The sequence below is a fragment of the Balaenoptera physalus genome (assembly GCF_965194825.1).
Source record: "Balaenoptera physalus genome assembly, chromosome: 1".
NCBI lineage: Eukaryota > Metazoa > Chordata > Mammalia > Artiodactyla > Balaenopteridae > Balaenoptera > Balaenoptera physalus.
Genome location: NC_138882.1, coordinates 108,298,322 through 108,319,246, shown reverse-complemented (window position 1 = coordinate 108,319,246; position 20,925 = coordinate 108,298,322). Strand labels below are relative to the sequence as shown.

Here is a 20,925-nt window from a genome sequence, read left to right as displayed (position 1 = left end):
TTTTCCCCCAAAGTTAAAAGTCATATTTTTAAAAGTTAATAAGTCATAAAAGTCATAAAATAAGTCATATAATTACATTTTAAAAAAATTTTTATTTATTTATTTATTTATTATTGGCTGTGTTGGGTCTTCGTTTCTGTGCGAGGGCCTTCTCTAGCCGCGGCAAGCGGGGGCCACTCTTCATCGCGGTGCGCGGGCGTCTCACTATCGCGGCCTCTCTTGTTGCGCAGCACAGGCTCCAGACGCACAGGCTCAGCAATTGTGGCTCACGGGCCCGGTTGCCCCGCGGCATGTGGGATCCTCCCAGACCAGGGCTCGAACCCGTGTCTCCTGCATTGGCAGGCAGATTCTCAACCACTGCGCCACCAGGGAAGCCCTATAATTACATTTTTAAATGAAGAATTTATATAGCTAAAGCCAAGAGAGTAGGTGACATTCTTGAAGAGGTTAGTTTGTTTATATAGAGAAAGTGGCTCATGAGAAAATTCAATTAGGTGGTGGCAGGGAGAAGAATAGTCTGAAAAAGAATTGCAAAAGGAATGATGGGTGAGGCAGGAGACCCAGGATCGTGTAGTGTCATGGATGCCAAGAGAGAAGACAGAGTGAGGAAGAATAAAGTATAATAAAGTTCTATTTTTTTTACAATTACTAATTTGTAATCCCAGAGTAATGAGATTATATTTTAATGGATTCCAGGATACCATTCATGGTTTCCTCTAACTTCACTCCCCTCCTTATCTTCTCATTCTCTAAACTTCAGAGTACTCTCTTCATCTGTCCTTGGACTTCTTATATCTGCACTCACTCCCTTGGTGATCTCTATTCTCATGGCTTTAAATACCATCTATAGGCTAATAACTCTCAAATTTAAATTTGAATTCCAGGCTTTTATATCTAATTGTCTATTTGACATTTTTTTCAATGTCTAACTCATTCCCCATCTCTGTCAGGGTTTCCAGTTTAGTAAGTGGCAGCACCTTCATTCTTTCAGTTGCTTAGGCCAAAATCCTTTTTGACTTAGACAGGAACACAGTATATCCACAGTAACCTCAGAGAAGGCAGAGTCCATAGATATGGATATAGATAGATTTATAAGAGGAAGTTAAAATGTATGGAAATTTTTTATTTTCTTAGTGAAGTAAGGTCATCAGCTTCTCTTTACTCTTCTCTCACATGTCATTCTAATCCAGAAACAAATCCTGTCAACTCTTCCTTTTTAATATCTCCAGAAGCTGACCATTTCTCACAACCTCTACTGCTACCACCACGATCCAAGTCACCCTCATTTATCGTCTAGATTAAGGAAATAGTCTCCTGACTTGTCTCCTTGCTTCTTCTCTTCACCTGTGTCCCTGAATTTTCTCCATTCAGTAACCAGAATGATTCTTTTCAGTGTAAATCAGATCATACTCAGAAACCCTCTAATTGCTTCCCATGTCACTCAAAAGTTGTCACCATCAACGGCCTATTTGCTTTGGCTTTTAGCTACCTTTCTATCCTTACCTGATATTACTTTCCTCTTGTTTACCTTTTTTAAATTTTTTAATTTTTTTTTTTGCTATTGTAACTTCTTTGCTATGGGCTTTGACTTGCCCTATTTTTCTTGGAAAACGCATCCCCTACATATTCACATGGCATACTCCCTCATGTCCTCAGATCTTGGCTCAAATATCTCTTTATCAAGAGATCTCTCTAAAAAAAAGCACCCCCTCTTCCAACATTCTTTCCTCCTGTCTTCAGAAGACTTACATCATCTGATAATAAGTAAGCAAGGCTGGAGCTTGGCACATAATAGATACTCAGTATGTTTGTTGAATGAATGTTCAAGACCTTAAAATTTTAATACAGTTAGTAAAATTAATTTGTGTTAGTGAGAGTTAGTGAGATAGGATTGTGGGTGGAATTTGGTAGTAGAAAAATGTAATATGCTCATTCTATTTCTATATTGAACATTTATGGTTTGGTTCTTCTCTAGCAACTTGGACAATAGGTCTGGGACATGCATGTTGAAATCTGTAATTTTTCTGAGGCATGAATTTAAAACTATTTGTTTTTAACTTGGTATGGGAATTAATTACTTACATTGAGACAACCGTAATAATTAGCACCTATGTCTTAGTGATGCTTTATTCCCTACGTATTAAATGGGGAAATTACATGCTTTAATATTATTTGAGAATGTTTGGAACTTGTAGATTTTTAGGGTAACTTAAAAAGGCATACCTTTTTCAAAAAAAAATAAAACCTCAAATAAGGCCAAAGTGTTAACTTTAAATCTTCAAATCATTCGGGGAATAAAACCAGTAAATGATCAAGTAAACCAGCAGAGGGACAAAAGAGTAGGAGTTTTTCAGTAAGCTACATACCTGCATTTGTAAATCCATGTTTCTGAGGGAGCATGTGAGGTATGTAGGGATGAAGCTAAAAAGAGAAAAGACAATGATACTGTTATTATTGAATGAATGAATGTTTTGAGACTATGCATAGGACACCAAGTCAGATGGAGAAGACAGGTTATTTTTCCTAAAATAGATATTAAGCCCTCCATCTTTACGTATTCTTACTTTTGTGGAGAACTTCTATTATCCAATAAATGATCTGTATTGTGAATGTAATAATATATTTTCCTTTGTTATCCCCATTTCACCTCCTGAAACAGATTTTTGGTTTCTCAGAAGTAGTACCCCTGACCCCTGTACCTGCCTTTCTGATTGTTCCTTTGGTAACTGTCAGTCTTCACTCACTCTCTTATCTATCTCATCCACTGCCATGTCTTATCTGTCCTCTCTATGAAGATAACTCTAGATCCCTATTTTCAACTGACTGCTAGACATCTCTAGTGATATATCACCAGTATTCCCTTTCCTGTTTTTTTTTTGTGCTCATTATTTTGCTTATTGGTATTACCATCCTTGTATTTAGGCTTGCTTATTCTTTTATCAAAAATTTATTGTGTCCACTATATGTCTGCCTGCCAGTGTACTAGATCCTGGAAAAACAGGAATGCCTGAATAAGATATGATTTTCTATCTTCAAGGAGGTCCGAGTGACTGGAGAGACAGGCATGAGAATAAATTATAACTATGATCAATGCAGCAATGGAAGTATATACACAATTCCATTAGAAAGAGGGGGCTCAAATCCTTGAAATATTAAATTCTGATAGCTTTTTCCTTAACAACATTTTTTCTCTCAGAACCACCTAAAAAATAGCTGGCTTGGGAAGCAGGGGTTTCCTGACAGCAGATAGTCTAGTACAGCGGTCCCCAACCTTTTTTGGCACCAGGGACCAGTTTTATGGAAGACAGTTTTTCCACAGCCTTGGGAGGAGGGATGGTTTCGGGATGATTCAAACACATTTATTGTGCACTTTATTTCTATTATTATTACATTGTAATATATAATGAAATAATTATACAACTCACCATAATGCTGACAAGAGGCAGAGTTCAGGCAGTAATGCGAGCGATGGGGAGCGGCTGTAAATACAGATGAAGCTTCTTCGCTCACTTGCCTGCCGCTCACCTCCTGCTGTGCGGCCTGGTTCCTAACAGGCCAGGATTGGGGACCCCTGGTCTAGAAGATCCTGTTAGAGATATCATACAGTGGGTTCCTATGGTGGGTAGAAAGTTGGATCAGACAACTTTCCAACTGAGCATGTGATTCTATGTAATTCCAGATTTCTGGAAAGTTAAGAGAAGCTCATAATGATTGACAAAGAAAGTGCTCAGTCAGAAGCTTATGCAGCCTAAATAGTTACCAAATATTCCTGTGGTAGTAATTTTATTCAGGATATTTACATTATAGGAAGTTTTATGTTCTCTTAATCTTATATGTATACATGTATTCAAGGCTTTTGAGAAGTTACACATCTGCACCAACACTAGATTTATCATAACAGATAATGATTAAGCTCCCTATATATGCTAGGTACTAGGAATATAATGATGAATGAGGAACACATGGTTGAGCAGGGGAGCAGAATGTAAATAACACATTATTTACTACAGTGTGATAAAGTGTTTCCATAGAGTAACTCTGCTTAGGGGAGTTAGTCTTGGAGACTTAAGACCTGAGTTGCTATGAATAAGCAGTTTTCTTGGGAGGGACACTGCAGGCAGAGGAATAGCATCTACAAGGATACTGCCCTGAAAGGCATGTTGTGTTCACTAAATGGAGTGGCTGAATTATAGGTGGGGTGGGGTGGAGTGTGGGAGATAAGGTTGGAAGGACCATATTATGAAGGGCCCTTTAACTCATAATAAGGATTAGTGATCTTTTTCCCTTATAGAACAATTTTGTTTTTCTGAGGCAGGGGAATGACTTCAAACTGTTAATAAAAACTTTAAAAGCACAACCAATTCATGCCCCTGTAACAGCACTTTGAAGAATATACATGTTAAAAGTTAAGACTGATATTCCAGTTTACATTCAGTTTGAGTTCCAGTACCAGTTTAAATTCATTTCCTGTTTATAGTAAGGTATATTATATATATGGAAGAAACCAAATCTTCCTGCATTCAGTCTTATTTCCTTTTGTAAAGCATCCTATAAAAATCCCGAGTTTTGCTTATTACTACCTTGTATTTTAAACTGAACTTTACTGTGGTTTGAAAAGAATGCAATTTTCCCTTTGTATATTCAAATTAAAAAAAAATTGAGATCTCTTATTATTCAATGTATTATAGGCAAAAGGCACATTACAATGAAGTACTATATATACATATATGTGTAACTGAATAACTTTGCTGTATACCTGAAACTAACACAATATTGTAAATTAACTATACTTCGATTTTAAAAAATGATTTTGAAAAAAGATGAAATACAACATTTTATACATCTTTGCTTTGGGAGACTACAGTATATAGCACAGTGGATGAAAGTGCAGGCTTGGCTCTAGAGTTAAACATACCTGAGTTTGAATTCCATCTTCCACTTCAAGCTGTGGGACTTTAAGCAAATTATTTAAATTCTCTAAACCTGTTTCCTCATATATAAACAAATGAGGACAATGCTAGTCCTTCTTCATAGGGTTGTTGTGAGAACTAAATGAGATAATGCATGTAAAACACTTAGCTAAATATATGGAATATAGTAAGTACTCAGTATTTGTTAGCCATGTTACTGGAACAAAATGTTTATTTATTTGTTTTTATAGTAAAGAAATACAACTTGTTTTGTTTTTAATCTGATTTTCTCTTTTTCATTTTTTCTTCATCCATTTAGTGTCTTTTTCCTTGGAGCCATCCTTGTAATAACAGCTACTTTCCTATATGGTTATGATCCTAAACCTGCAGGAAATCCCACTAAAGCATAGTGGTAATACTATCTTTATCTGGTTTTTCACAATGGTGCACTAGGAATCTCAACATTAATCCTGCGCAGAGGACTTCTACAGATTCTAAGAAAAAAATCATCATGCTGAATCTGATCATAATGTTCAAATGGTTTGAAAATATAAAAGTTTAAGGATAAAATATATGTATATGTAACAAAATGCCTATTGCATCTAGAAATCAAAACTTGAAAGTATTTCCAGGGATTAGAGTAATTATTGGAGGAAACTTGAAATCTGAGTTTAAAAGGATTTTATGTTTTTGATTGCTGCAGAAATATCCTATGCATTCTTTGCAAGAGCACACAACAAATGTCAGACATCAGTTTTGCAAATTAGATATATTTAATCTTATTAAATGTTTTTTATCTTACTCTTTCTGTACAGATGTATCAAATAACATGGATATTCAAAGTTTGAAAATTATAATTACCTATAAAGCTGTGAAGAAATAGAAGGATGATTTGAAAAACATTTTCATGTATCTCAGATTTTTATATTTATACAGAAGATTACTAAACAAAGGATTGCTATATGTTGCAAATGTTCAACTGCATAAAAATTGATAAAGTAACATTCTGGGTCTGATTTGTCAGACAATAAAATTCATATTTAAATCTAATGTAAAGAAATATACACATCTATTTCTCCATCTACATTTTAAGATCTTTTAGTGCTTCAGAACTGCTGGAAGCAAGCAATCCAGTTGTTCCTGTGCTAGATAGTAGCCAGTTTTATACTAATGGAGTTTTGTCCTTAATCTCTTAATTGTATTTTTCTGTAAATCAGATAAATCCTTAATATTACTTTAAAATAAATTTCTGTGTGTGTTAATTTCCATTAAAGTTTTAAAATGTAATTTAAATACTCATAATTTAAAATAATAATTATTGTCTAATGTCTCCATTTGGAGAATTATGAACTATCAAAGCATATACTGTATATAACTAGAGCATTTTTAGATGAATATTTTACTCATTGATCTGTAAAAACTTCTTTTAATATACAACTGTTGACAAAACAACCAAAAAAATAGTAGTACAGATATCAATAAATTGAGACCAAAATGACTTTTCTTGGAGACATTCCAGATTGCCATGATATTACATTATTTTAAATGGCACTATAAGTATAAATTCAAGGCTGCTCAGAGGAACTTTCTAGGCCTCACATAAACCCACCATTTCCAGGAATTCTCTGATGCATGTCTGGGAGAGGCAGCCGAATTCTGAATTCCCTTTCTGTGGCCCTACAAAAGCTGCCAGGAAGGAGCCACAGCTTTGCTTTACAACAGTGGTTTCCTTTCCATTTGATTAGCACTGGAGTTGAGATTGAAAATTACATGAGTTATTTAATTAATTGGTTCAGGGAGAGAAAATATAGCAGAAATGATCAAATGAACTGGTGGGCACAAATACTTTCTAAAATTGGAATATGGGTTTAATTTAATTATTGACTAGAGACAGAATTACCTATTATGTATAGGAAGTAATTTATTTTTTTTCTTTCATACATTATATATTTTTAAAAGTCTCCTGTTCTAATAGTATAAATCTGTAAAAAATAAATATTTTTATATAATTCTAATGGATTTTGTTAAACAAAATTTGGCTGAAAATACTATGTTACAAACTGTTGGCTACTCTTGGCTAATTAGGACTGGCTGTGTTACTTTGCTGAGGCAAACCTAGCCTCTACAGGACAAAAGCCTAATATATTCCATACAGAGTTTTAAAAAATGCTTAAAATTACAAAGTATTTTAAATTAATTTGCTGGTGATTCCAAGTTGGCACCAAGCAAACTTTCTGGAACTCTGACTTACGACTTTCAGTGACCACCTTTTAGAGTATTTATTTAATAACTTTACCACAATTTGAGAATGGTGTTTTTAGCCTGTAACAACATTCAGGCTTACATCTTATTACTTACTGCTAAGGGAAATCTAAATCCTATAATGCACAGAATTCTAGACTAAATATAAAGATTTATGTTCAGCTCACACTGAAGTACTGGTTGGGTACTTATGTGTTAATTCGGTGTGCATTCATAATTAATTGTTAATTCAGGTTTAGTCTCTCAATTTTAACACTTCAAAAAATGATACAGCAAATTATTGGACATCAGACATGTTAGTTACAATAGTAATATATTTTCAGGTATCCAAAATAACACAATTTTCAAGATTCCCACCAAAGTTTATAAAATGTAATCAAGAGTTCTGAGAAAGGGCAAAATAGTCTATTTTCACAGTAAACTTTTATTAGACAGGCATAATTTATATTTTGCTTTTCTAGTAGGTTTGAAAACGTTATTAGAGATTTGGTTGTGTAGTTTATGATTCATAAAGAAATAATCATGTTTGAGAAGGTGGACCTGTATCCTAGATCATGTCATATATACAGATAATGCTGTTTTCTTCTGTGTGTGCTGTGTTTTGATGACCTCCAGAAGCCTTATTGTATCAATCTTTTATAATGATGACTCCTTGATTATTTAAATTCTTATACTTTTTAGAGTTTACATGTTACTACTTTGTTCATTATAAAAATGTGCTAACTCATGGGAGTAGAGTGCCAATTGATAGTTCTATAAAACTTAAGAATATGGTATTTTGGAAGAAAATTTTGAAATGCAACATGTAGATGTATCAACACAGTAATATTATCAATTCTATAATAAGTGATTTTTAGAGACATTGTAGACTACTTTTATGGTGGAAAATGTAGTTTAGAGATGAAAAACTTAAATGTTTACATCAATTTATATTGAATGTCACAATTTCATAGAAGGAAAGGTGGTTTGATATTTAAACTAGATTCTAAGGAGACAGAATCTGAGTGGAAACTAATTGACTTTGTGCTCAGTAGACTTTGTGTAATACAAACTGTTCTTAAGAATTGATACACTTTTCCTACATATCAAATTATTAGACTTTTAACATGTCATTGTATAGTCACTCACCTGAGTTTTGTTTTGTTTTTAAAAACAGGGTTTAGCATCACTCATTTTATTTACACTTTCGTTGTTATAATATTTAATTACATGTGAATGTATGCTCTACATAAGAAAAAGTTTATAAAAGTTATTTATGCTATATTGAAAGTCATCTTAAGGATCTCCCAGATATGTAGCATATTTAAAGTAATTATAGGACCAAAGAAAAAGCACCTTTATCAAAATCTGGTCCTATGTGCCTTGCTTTACCAAATACCTGACTTTTCTGGAGGACAATACTGTAATTCACAATTTTGGACACATAGGCAAAATTAGGATGTTTTAAGAATAACTATAATTCCATTTTTTCATTGTTTCAACATTTGCTATTTAAATCCATTATCTAACAGAATATTAAAATAGGTATATTATACAAGTATTAGTGAACAGAACTTATTTAAATAAATTATGGTACTATTGCTCCATCATTGAAATTTTGAAACTTTAACAATTGTATATAACAGTCATTTTGGTTTTTTATTTCTTATTATAAGATATAATTTACTGTGATTTTTTAAACAATTTTTTTAATGATTTGGATTCTGAATTTGTCTATATGTGTATTTCCTTTGTTTAGGAAGATTCTTTTGGGTTTGGGGCTGTGATTTGTATATTTAAATTTTTTACGGACATAATTCAAAGGAATCTGTAAATTGGTCTTTTGTTAAATGGCCTTTTAATTGATAAATTTCTCTTTGTCATTTTTTGGTATCCAGTTATTATCTATTCAGTAGATTTATGGAAATAGATTATTTTCATAACTATGTAAATTTTATCCTATATTTCCTTGTTTCCCTATTCACCTGTGCTTGACTTAACCATGAATTAGTCTCCTCTCTATATATCAAAAATGACTCACTAAGCCTTTCCCTACCTCTCTAGTTACCTTTATCATGTGTGTGATCTTCCTTTTTACTAGCCTATGCCCTAGCACGAAAGGCTGGATTTTATTTAAACTCGTTAGAATTTCTCTACCTGTATGATGATAACAGTCTAAAATTTTTTTGCTTTAAATAAAATAAATTATCTCTTTGCTAGCCTCAAAGTTAAGAAATTACAGTAATTGGTATATTTTTTTTCATATTTTTTTTTGGCCGCGCTGCACGGCTTGCGGGATTTTAGTTCCCCGACAGGGGATCAAGCCCGTGCCCCCTACAGTGGAAGCACGGAGTCCTAACCACTGGACTGCCAGGAAATCCCCAATTTTCTTCATAATTTGAATATAATTGCTTGTGTTGTGACTATCCAATGCATAGAGATCAAATGATAAGCAATATAAAGGATTTTATTTCCACCTTTATTACTGAAGTAACCTTGTACAAAATGCTGTTTTAAAATGTTACTAAAGTAAGAATATCAGCATTAAAACGTATACTCTTCTTTGGTATCTTCTCATGAGGAGCACTAACTGAAAATCTTTAAATTTTTTTTTTATTGGAATACTTTCGTTCAAAGTGTATCAAAATCCTTGAATCCTGTGCTATGCAAATACGCCTCATAATCTAAATCTTCTTATAGATACCACTGCCATTCAACACAGTCAGATAGTGACCAGCATTAGTAATCATAATTGTCTTTCTTACTGTTCTTAAAAAGAGAATTTTTTCAAAGCAGGATTGATTACATACACATTCCAGAGGAGAAAATATCAGAGGAAATAAATTGCCGAACTTCAAATCCCAAAGATTTGAAATTGTACTATAGTAGACTGTCTTGGTGACTATAAATTCAGAGGTTCCCCAAATTCACCTTCAGGTTCAATAATTCACTAGAAAGAACTCACTGAAAGCTATTATACTTATAATCACATTTATTCCAGAGAAAGAATACAAATTAGAACCAGCCAAAGGAAGAGACACATAGGGCAGAGTCTAGGAGGGGTCCAAACTCCAGTCGTCCTTTCCAATTGTCCACTCCCTGTGGGGTCTTAGACAATATTATATACTCTGGCCACAATTTATGATACTACCCGGGAGTCCTGCCAATCGGGAAAGTTCACCCACGCTTTGGTGTTCAGATTTTTACTGAAGTTTTATTATGTGGCATGACCGATTGATTCTTTGCACACGTGGTTGAACTCACTCTCCAGCCCTGACCCTCCCTGGAGAACTAGCTGACCTCAGGCTCTAGGGGCTCATGTTACCATAAATTATCAGATGTGATTTGAGGAGCCCAACATGAATAACAAAGATACTCCTCTCACTGGGACCTCCTGACAATGAAGGCCAGAACTCTTTGGGTAAGGCCAAATTCCTTACACAGTGGCCATTCGTCTCTAATACACATTCTTCTGAACTGATGAGGATGACACAAGCAATGACAATTGTTTATGGAGACATTTATACATTGTCATTTTTAATTTCAGAAATTTTGTGAAATGATTCTGAACATATGACTCGAGGGCAGAAAAACATAATCAGATACAGTTCTAAGTAGCATATGTAGTATTTAGTTTTCAGTTCTGATATTTAATTACAATTTTATTAAGTGTTGGAATATTTAAAAGACAAATTTAAAAATTATAAACTTTTAAGCTATGCTGTATATTAACATACAATTTTGAGCTAATTTTATTTATTTATTTATTTAGAAGCTCTAATTGGCTTTTTTGACGATTCATGAATTGGGCAGCATCCCATCTAGCAACTAGAAGGGTGCTCCCTGAGCTAACTGTAAATTACCAGTAGTCATCACTTTAGGTTGGCTCATAATAGGCCTTCACTGTTAACTGACAGCTCCACATTTCCAGTCATCCTTTATTGGGGTTAAGTATCAGCCCTCCATTGGATCTAATCAGGTTTTTTAATTTATGCATTTATTTACATTTATTTATTTAGGGTTTCTAATATGTTAAAAGTAACTTCTTTAAAACAAACAGTAATGATATTCCTTTGGGAATAGTTTACCTGAGATACACACTTTCATCCTTTTTTAACTTGAACTTACTGAGGATTTAAAAGAATAATGAATGCTGTTACAGTGTTTTGGGTAATCATCTGAAAATTCACTCTAAAAAAATGTACTTTAAAGTATTTAAAAGGCTTAGTTAAAAGTGTCAAATCAGACTTCACTTGTATATTTTAAACAAAATCTGTGGATGTGAGTTTATGTGTTTGTTCTTTCTTTTAAAAAACACTGTATATACAAAAACAATTTCTAATAATTGAGGGTTTAAGTTTTCTCCTTTAGGCTGAAGTTTTATTATGTTCCATTTTATTTTATTTTGCTTGGATAGTAAATACAGCAATTAAAAATTATGATGCTAAGTGCTTTTTCTAATATATGCAAGCTGCTTCAATAGGTTTTTAAATATTATAGCAACAGTAATGTTTCTTGGATGCTAATAGGATTACAGAAAATGACAGAGGTGAGTTTATGTTTCATTTTACGGCCGTTTCAAAATATTGCTATGAATTCTAAAATTTTAAAATCTGAAGTTTACTTTGGATGTTATATATATATAATGCCCCAAATTTTCATTACTTTATATTTGTCTCCATTCACCTTAAAGGCCTTTTTGCCGTGCCGCAGTTTGCGGAATGTTAGTTCCCTGACCAGGGATTGAACCTGGGTCTCAGCACTGAAAGCACCGAGTCCTAAGCATTGGACCGCCAGGGAATTCCCCCGTTTTTGCTTTTAATATTTCGTTTTTATACTCTTATTGCCGTTTTAATGACTTCAATCATGCTATGATTGTCAGATCAGTTTTGAAAAATTCATGGGTCATCTCCGTGTACTCACAAAGTAAGCATTGTTAAAGACCTTTTTTTGTTTTAATTTAAATTTTCCCCAGCTTCTCATTTTGAAAAAATTTTTAAGTATATAAAAGTTGAAATAATAGTATACCCATTTGCCCTCCACCTGAATTCAACAATTATAAACATTTTGCCATACTAGCTTTATCAGGACACTTCTAAAAATATGGACATTTTTCTAATTAAATTCAATCCCATTATCACACTTAAGAAAATTTAATTTGATTGTATCATCTACGTTCATATTCAGATATTTCCAGTTGTCTCAAAAATGACCTTTTACAGTTTTTTTGGCTTTGATCCAGGATTCAGTTGAGGTTCATACTTTCTATTTGATTGTCTCTTTTAGTCTAGAAGATCCTTCCCTGTACCCCAATGGCTTTTTTTTCCCCATGATGCGACTTTTTGAAGAATCTAAGTCACTTGGCATCTATCCATGATCTGTCAATATCCTTGATTTGTTCCCTTTATTCTTTGCATTTCCTTCAAACTGGAAGTCTGTAGGTTTGATTAACTACAGGTTAAATGTTTTGGGAAAGAATATTTCATAGATTATCTTGTAGGTTTTATATTGTATCACATTAGAAGACACATAATTCTAGATTGTCTCATTATTGATGATAATCATTCAGTCAAGGTGGTGACTAACAGATCTTTCCATTGTAAAGGTCATTTTCTCCCCTTAGTAATTAGTATTCTTTAGGGTAATATTTTGGCACCATGGGAATGTTCTTTTTCCTACCAGCCTTTCATTCAATGGTTTTAGCATCAACTGATGATTTTTTTTTTTTTTAATTTATTTTTGGCTGTGTTGGGTCTTCGTTTCTGTGCGAGGGCTTTCTCTAGTTGTGGCGAGCGGGGGCCACTCTTCATCGCGGTGCACGGGCCTCTCACTGTTGCGGCCTCTCTTGTTGCGGAGCACAGGCTCCAGACGCGCAGGCTCAGTAGTTGTAGCTCACGGGCCTAATTGCTCCGCGGCATGTGGGATCTTCCCAGACCAGGGCTCGAACCCGTGTGCCCTGCATTGGCAGGCAGATTCTCAACCACTGCGCCACCAGGGAAGCCTGATGATTGTTAATTGAATCATTTATCACACTGAGGTGCAAAATAGTGATTTAAATTTTTTTAATTCTCTAATTTTCTTCTACATTTATTATATAGTTTCTATTCCTCTATTTTAAAAAGACTATTTTCCCTCCTTTCTTGTTCCCAAAGCTCTCTTTTTTTCTTTCCAGTTATCACTGTCCTTAATCTTCAATGTAAATATTATAGCTAATTACAGTCACAGTTTTGTTGTTTTGTTTTTTTGTTTGTTTTTTTTTAGCTGCGCCTCACGGCTTATGAGATCTTATTTCCCTGACCAGGGATCGAACCCAGGCCCTCAGCAGTGAGAGTGTGGAGTCCTAACCACTGGACCGCCAGGGAATTCCCCAGTCACATTTCTTTTTGATGTTCATATTGTAAGCCAGTAGCCAGTGGAGGTCACTAGAAGCTAGCTTCTGTTCTTTTAGACATGACCACATTAGTCTTTGAGGGCCTCCTTTCTTCAGGTACAACAATATGTTCCAGACTTGCCTCGTACTCGTCCTGTTCCAAAGCTGGGGAATATCAGCTATTTCTCCAAGGAGCCCTATCTATTCCTTTTAGGGGGAACGGAATTTGAACTCCATTTGCTTATGGGCCATATATCAGTGGGCAGAGCTAGGAAATAACATTTTTAAGAGTTCATGAATTTAAATCAATGTTTACAATTAAAAATTAGTATTACAAGCTTTTTTTCTTATTTTATATTTTGCCTCTCTTTTCTCTTACAGTGAAAATATTGGTTCTGAGTAACATTAACTTATTTGCGTATATGTTTTATTATATAGCTTATGTTTCAGCACTACAATACCAGTATTACTAATGGAAAACATATTGAATAAAATTTAAGATCTCTTTGCAGTTCTCTTTGTCCTTAGAATAATAGTCCACTAAGAGTACAGTGTTCAGAAGTTAATGTAAATTACTATTTTCTCTACATGGTTATGCTATCACTGTGATAGAACTAGTTTAGTTTGTTTTTGTTTGTATTCAATTTTATATTTAATTTAAAAATTTTATTGCTTTTGAATACATGAAACATTTACATGGTTCAAAGTTAAAATTATATAAAAAGTATACTCAGATTAGCCAAGCTGCCATGCCTATGCTTCCACCCCATTCCTCGCCACCTCCTATAGATAATTATTTTCATTAGTTGCTAGTTTATCTTTCCTGTGTTTATTTTAAAAAAATAAATGTGTGTACATTGCTATATTTATTGCATTTCTTTCACCATGTGGAGTGTGTTCCTTGCTTTTAAAATTTTTTTATGTTTAGAAAGGGTTTTCTGTTCTAGTGGTTACCTTTTTACTGATAACATTTTATGTAATGCCATAAAAGACCTCTTTTTGCTTGTTTAAACTCCTATTGTTGTTTGCCATTTTAAATGTTCTTTGACTCCCATCTAATTGCCTTTGTGACAACCAATGAACTTATTCTACTCCTTCCTCCCATCTTCTCATATTTTTTAGTTGCCTTATTTCTATTCGAAATGTTTTAGAACATATAACATTTACACACTATTTTTTCACCCTAGTCCCTGCATTTGTTATAAAATTAAATATATTTTAAGTATATTTAATACTCTTCACCAGTACTTTAGCTGAAGGCTCCCCAATCAACTCTTGGCTGGATGAAGCTCTTCTAGTATAGTACTCAAGGAGGGCTTGTAAGTACAATATTCCTCAAGTTCTAGCATGTTTAAAATTTCTTCTAGAGCCTAGATACTTTAAGTACAGCTTGATGAACTATAAAATCTTTGGCTCACACTTTGAGTTTTTTTGAAAATGTTGCTCCATTGTTGTGTTGCTTGGTGTTATTGTCAAGAAATCTGGCACCATTTGATTTTTTTTTCCCCCTTTGGAAAAAATATTAACTTTGTTTGTTGTTGTTTTTTTACTGGAGGCCCAGATAATTTTTTCCATGTCATTTTCTCTCTGATCCTTATTTTCTCTTTTTTTCATTATAGCTGATTTATTCCTCTCCTCCATGTTCTTTATTTTCATGTGTATCTGTTCTCTCTTAGGAACCCTGTAGTTTTCATTTTTTTAGATGATTTTACTTTTTCAGTAAATTTCCTGAGTTTGATCAACTCTCATCTTCCTATTGAGTTTTTAACAGTTTGTTACATTTTTTCACATCTGCAATTGCTCATTTAATGATATTTAATTCATACTGGAGTGATGTATATAGTTTTCCTCTGCTTCAAATTTTCTAGAGGGTAGTATTTTCCATTAATTTAAAAGCTTTTATTTTCTGTTTTCTTTTTATAGTAGCCTTTTTTGGGGTTTTGGTGGCTTTTTCTGTCCCTCGTAAAACATGTAAGATTTTCTTGGATCAGCAAGAACAGATTGTTCTACAGAAGGAAAGCTTGAAAGAATGTAGGTGACTGTTTCATAGTTAAGAAGGCCCTCTTCTGTTTGTATGGTGAAGTGCAGTTTCTTTAATAAACGGCACATTTGGGGGGATTGGATTCTGCCATACAATCTTGTTTCTTTAGGAATATTTAGCTTCAGCCACTTGCCCTTCTCTCCAAGGGATTTCTCTCCCTTCCAAAGTGCCTCATGAAGTGTTCTCATGAACTTTCCAAATACTGGTTCTTGCCTGTTTTCAAGCCTGATTATTCACCTTCTCATTAATTTTGGGAACTTCCAGGATCCTTCCAAATCACTCCATTTTGCTTATGTTAGCTAATGCTAGTTTCTGTTGACTATAACCAAAGAACCCTAACTGACACATCAACCTCTTAACATAAAGTTTGTGAATCTTCACAACCCCAAATCACACAGAAAGCCACAAGTATATGCACAGTAAGTCTGTTACAAGACTCATCTCTTGTTTACTATTGCAGCTCTTCTACCACAATGCCTGGGACATTCTGGACATTCAATATCTGCTAAATTTCTCTTATTACGTTTTTTACAACAGCACTTACCACAATTTGTAATTATCTTCATTTTGTGTTTGTTTTATAACTCTGTCCCCCAGTATAATTAAGCTCTACGTAGATAAATATCATGTCATCTATTGATGTATCTCCAGTGTCTAGTAAAACTGTGGCAGACACTTAGAGGTACTCAAATATTTTTTTGAATGACTGAACAATAATCAGTTGTTAAGGATGATAAATGGTGCAGCTGATGATAAATGGTGCAGATGATGATGGTGCAGCTAGATGAAGTATGATTTTGAAAAAGGTCAGAATAACCACACAATAAATGAACTTACCAACCCTCCCTATCCATCCAAAACAAACTCCTGGGGATTTAACTATGAAATCTATCTCATCTTACTTTCTCTAAAGAGCTTTAAGTCTGTTTCAGTAAGAGAATATTTTTTAAACAAATGTTGAGTTTACTTACTGAGGAAACATGTAACTTGAATTATCAAGCTAAAATGCCTTTCTTCTCCCTTCCATGGAAATTGATTTGTTTTCTATTTCTAGTCAGTTATCGAAATAGAAAGAAAATTCAATCAAATTTATTTTTTAACATTTTAAAATAATTTCAAGCTTACAGAAAAGTTGCAATAATAGTACCAAGAACATACACTCCCTTTACCCTGTGTATTAGTTATCTACAGCTGTGTGCCAAATTACCCCAAAGCTTAGTGGCTTAAAACAAGTACTTTTTATCTTACAGTTTCTGAGAGTCAGGAAACGAGGAGCGGCTTAGCTGGGCAGGCATAGCTCAGGGTTTCCTGAAGTTGCAGTCAGGCTGTTGGCATGGATTGCTGTCAGCCAAAGCCTTGAGCAGGACTGGAGGACTGGCTTCCAAGATGACTCACATATCTGTTGGTGGAAAGCCTCAGTACAGGCTGCCTAAGTGTTCTCATGACATGGCGGCTGGTTTCCACTAGACTTGGGTCCTGAGTGAATGAAAAAGAGAAAGCTAGCGGGAAGATGCAGAGCCTTTTATGACCTAGCCTACGAAGTCAGGTACATCACTTCTACAATATCCTATTAGATAACAGAGAGTCACTAAGCCCAGCCCACACTCCTGAGAAGGGGAATTAGACCCCGCCTCTTCCAGAAGAGACTATCACTGAATTTGTGAACATATCTTAAAACCACCACACACAAATTCACTATTTTTTAAATCACCTTGCCATTTTGCTTTATCACTCTCTCAACCCCCTCCTCTCACATACATACATGGTATTTCCTAACCATTTAAGAGTAGGTAGCATGCATCACATTCCTTCACTCCTTAAGGCTTCGGCGTATATTTCTTAAGGAAAAGGATATTCTCTTACATAACACAGTAATCGCAAATTTAACATCGTGATACTTTAATTTGAAGTCCATACTCCACTTGTGACAACTGTTAATTAACAACGTTAATTTTTAAACAACACGGTAAAACAGGTAGTGGGCTACAAAGTGTGGCCTAGATTATGTAAATTTTTATTAGCAGGGATTAGAGAAAAGATCCTGCCTGGGGCCAGGGAGCTCCTGGAAACAGGCGGGCTTCAGCTGTTCTCCAGGCTTTCCCCACCCCCGCCCCCGGCACCAGAAGGACGAAAGACTAGGAAAACTCAGTTTATCTTTACTCCTTCAGTCACCCACTACTTCTGTAAAACTATTTCAACCGTTTCCTTCGGTTCCGGTGTTGGTTAGAACACAGTTGGAGACAGCCCTCATAGTTGAGGACACCTGGTTAAAATTCCAGTGCAACCGTTTATCAGCTGTACTTCCACTAGCAGGTAACTTTTAGAAACTTAAATTCTTCCTCTGTTTAGGGGATCTATCACCGTCCCCAGCGCCCAGGGCTGTGGTGAGGGCTGAGCGAGCTGGTGAACGGAGAGCACACGGCTCCCTCCACGCGCCGCTCCCTCCACCGGCTGCCTCCGCCGCGCGCCGCCCGCTTCCCTCGGGGCTTCCCTCCGCGGGCGCCGACTGCCCAGCGGCTGAGCGGGCGGGGCGCGTCACGTGGGCGGGGCGGGCTGGTCGACCGATCGCACGATGTGACGCGCCGCCGGAGGCAGGCCGGGCCCTCAAGATGGCGGCGGGCGCCCCGAGCGGCTCGGCCCGGCAGTAGTGGCGGGACGGCACTCGCCGCTGGGGCCGGCCGCCCCGGGAGTGGCTGCAGCAACGCCAAGAATCGAGGATGGTAAAATGACCCAGGGGAAGAAGAAGAAACGGGCCGCGAACCGCAGTATCATGCTGGCCAAGAAGATCATCATTAAGGACGGAGGCACGGTGAGCTGGGGTACCGCGCCGGGAGGGTCTTTCGGGGCCCGGATCTCTTTCTGCCCCCAACGCTGACGCCTGCGGCCGCCCGCGACTGCCCCCGCCCTCCCTCACCCCGCCCGCGGTGCCGGTGTCTCGGGCTCCCGGGCCCCCAGTGCCTCTGCTCCAGGGGCTTTTCTCCTCGCCCCGGCCTGCGGCCTCCGGGGCCCGTCCTCTCGAATGGAGAAGCCGCCCGCCTCTCCCGCACCTGCCACCCTTTCCTTTGGCCGCCCCTGGAGGCCCTGCGGCCTTGAGCCCACGAGCGCCTCAGCCGCGGGGAGGAATCGACGCCGGGCTCCGCTGCCGGCCGGGTCGCCGGGGCGGAGCTGGTTCCGCCGTCCCCTTCGCCTCCGCGGCCTCGCCTGCGCCGTCCAGGCCCCGCGAGGCCGTGGCCGCGCTCTGGAAGAGGCCGGGAGCAATCCCTGCCCTCCCATATGCTGCTAACCGGGTGGCATCTGGCGCGGCGACCCCGCTGGGGCCCCGTAGTGCGCTCGCTCCCTTCTTCCGCGGCGTTCTGGGTCAGTGCTTCTGCTCTTGGCTGCTTCCAGTACGGTAAACACTGTCAGAAGGTGGGCTTTGCTCCTCGCTTCCCGTAGTCAGGAGCGCGACGGAGGACACCTGGGGCCTAGGCTTCAATCTGCTAGTTTTCAAAGAAGAGTCATCACCCTGTTGTTTTAAAATCACCTGGTGTATTTTAAAACAAAAAATACTAGGTAGAGTTGATCATGGCCTGAGGATTGGAAGACCTTTGAAAGGAAGACAGATTGAGGGCGAGAAAAAAATTTTTGCTTTTTAGAAACAGTTGTCATCACAGTCAACTTTATGCGTTGTGCTGTTGACCGGCAGGGGACGTAGGCCTTTTAATTGACAGTAACTCGCCTATACTTTTTTTTAGCTGAAAATTCTCCGTTGCTACACTCTCTGGTCTTTGTTGCATTCTTTGATATCACGTTCCGAAATAGAATGCAAAGGTGAAATACATACTTCACTTTTCCGAGAAATGTGCAGAAATGGTTCCTTTTTTGCATATTTGCTTGTGTTTTGTTGGAGCCCTCAGCTACTAGCACAGTGCTAAATACGTAATTAGGTCGCCATTGAGGATTTGGTAAATTCATTTGAAATCAGAGACAACTTTCTTTTGACATTTCAGAATACGACCCAGTTAGTTATGCTAAAATTTAGAAAGCTTGGGACATATGTAGCAATTTCAGAATATACTTTTAGTTAACCTGTCAAATCTGTAGATGTCATAGCTTTGACATTTGGTGAAAAAAGAAACTTTGAAATTCAAGTCTTCAGATCTTTTTGTTGTATTTAATTTATTATTATTTAATTAAAACATTATTTTGATTAAGTCAGTTATGAATTGTCATGGCTCTTTTGACCAAGTTGGTTAGAACTACTATGTGGGGAGAGAAATAGCTTGAAAGAATACTGGTTGCCTTTTTCAATCATAGGGATTTGATATTTTAAGTTCATCTACAATCTACAAAATAGAAGCATCGAAGAATTGTATTTTGTAAAAGTAAGTGATATTTAAGATTAGTATTTTTTTTAAATGAATTTATTTATTTATTTATTTATTTTTGGCTGCATTGGGTCTTCATTGCAGCGCTCGGGCTTTCTCTAGTTGTGGCGAGCGGGGGCTACTCTTCCGTTGCGGTGCGCGGGTTTCTCATTGCATGGCTTCTCTTGTTGCAGACCACGGGCTCTAGGCGCGCGGGCTTCAGTAGTTGTGGCACGCAGGCTCAGTAGTTGTGGCTCGCAGGCTCTAGAGCGCAGGCTCAGTAGCTGTGGCGCACGGGCTTAGTTGTTCCGTGGCATGTGAGATCTTCCCGGACCAGGGCTCGAACCCATGTCTCCTGCATTGTCAGGCGGATTCTTAACCAGTGCGCCACCAGGGAAGCCCCTAGTGTGTGTGTGTGTATATATATATATATATAATATATATATATATATATATATATATATATATATATATATATATTATATATATATATATATATTTTTTTTTATAAAAGATAAGAATGAAGCTGTTTTCAAGAAACACACCTTTTACCTTGTAAAGTTCAGTTTTGTTACCTCTGACTTTTTAAATTCGCTTTATAGCAATTAAATCCTGGGCGATTTGGAAGAGGTTATTTTTTTTTTTTATCTTGATATTTACTGAAGTTGTAGTGAGTTCATAGCTTGCTTTTGGACACAAAATACAGTTTTTACTCCATCATAAAATAAATGAAAGCTTCTTTTGAAGGATGTGGGCATGGGGGTATTATCATTTATCATCTTTGTACACTTATGCTGAACTTTCCATTCTAAGAGCACTGGACACCTCTTTAGAATAGGGACTTTGTTTATGCATCTCTTAATCCTACAGGGCCTACTATGTGAATTTAAAGTGATAAAAACACATTTAAAGTGATTTTTAAAAATGTGTCTAGTAGCACATTCTTAAGATGATTTTTTAGTGTAATTTTATTTATTCCTATATATAATCAGGAGATATTTATATTTCTAGAAGTGC

General features: G+C 36.6%; 2 protein-coding genes and 1 long non-coding RNA gene across 12 annotated transcripts in view; 2 read left to right on the top strand and 1 right to left on the bottom strand.

Moving 5' to 3' along the window:
• The window catches only part of SLC35A3 (solute carrier family 35 member A3), a 46,219-nt gene extending 36,532 nt beyond the window's left edge, over positions 1 to 9,687 (top strand). The window contains exon 8 of the mRNA XM_082452851.1: positions 5,230 to 9,687. Within this exon, the coding sequence (XP_082308977.1) occupies positions 5,230 to 5,320 (91 nt within the window). The 3' untranslated portion in view covers positions 5,321 to 9,687. The remainder of the gene's footprint in view (positions 1 to 5,229) is intronic.
• On the bottom strand, positions 78 to 20,319 carry LOC309656447. 4 transcript variants are annotated; one of them, XR_014261342.1, is made up of 5 exons: positions 18,847 to 20,319; positions 16,811 to 17,038; positions 3,426 to 3,613; positions 2,367 to 2,421; positions 78 to 376 (listed from the first exon to the last, which is right to left on the bottom strand). It is a non-coding gene; the product is annotated as an uncharacterized lncRNA (long non-coding RNA). The 4 variants fall into 4 exon arrangements; XR_014261343.1 differs by lacking the exon at positions 18,847 to 20,319 and adding an exon at positions 18,610 to 18,840; XR_014261344.1 differs by lacking the exon at positions 18,847 to 20,319 and adding an exon at positions 18,610 to 18,840 and having other exon boundaries at positions 3,426 to 3,586.
• Positions 18,142 to 20,925, top strand: part of MFSD14A (major facilitator superfamily domain containing 14A) — a 37,671-nt gene continuing 34,887 nt past the window's right edge. Inside the window, exon 1 of one of the 7 annotated variants that reach the window (XM_082452319.1) lies at positions 18,142 to 18,371. In XM_082452319.1, the coding sequence (XP_082308445.1) occupies positions 18,288 to 18,371 (84 nt within the window). In that variant the 5' untranslated portion in view covers positions 18,142 to 18,287. The remainder of the gene's footprint in view (positions 18,372 to 20,925) is intronic. The other 6 variants (XM_082452321.1, XM_082452316.1, XM_082452317.1 and 3 more) reach the window with 6 other exon arrangements.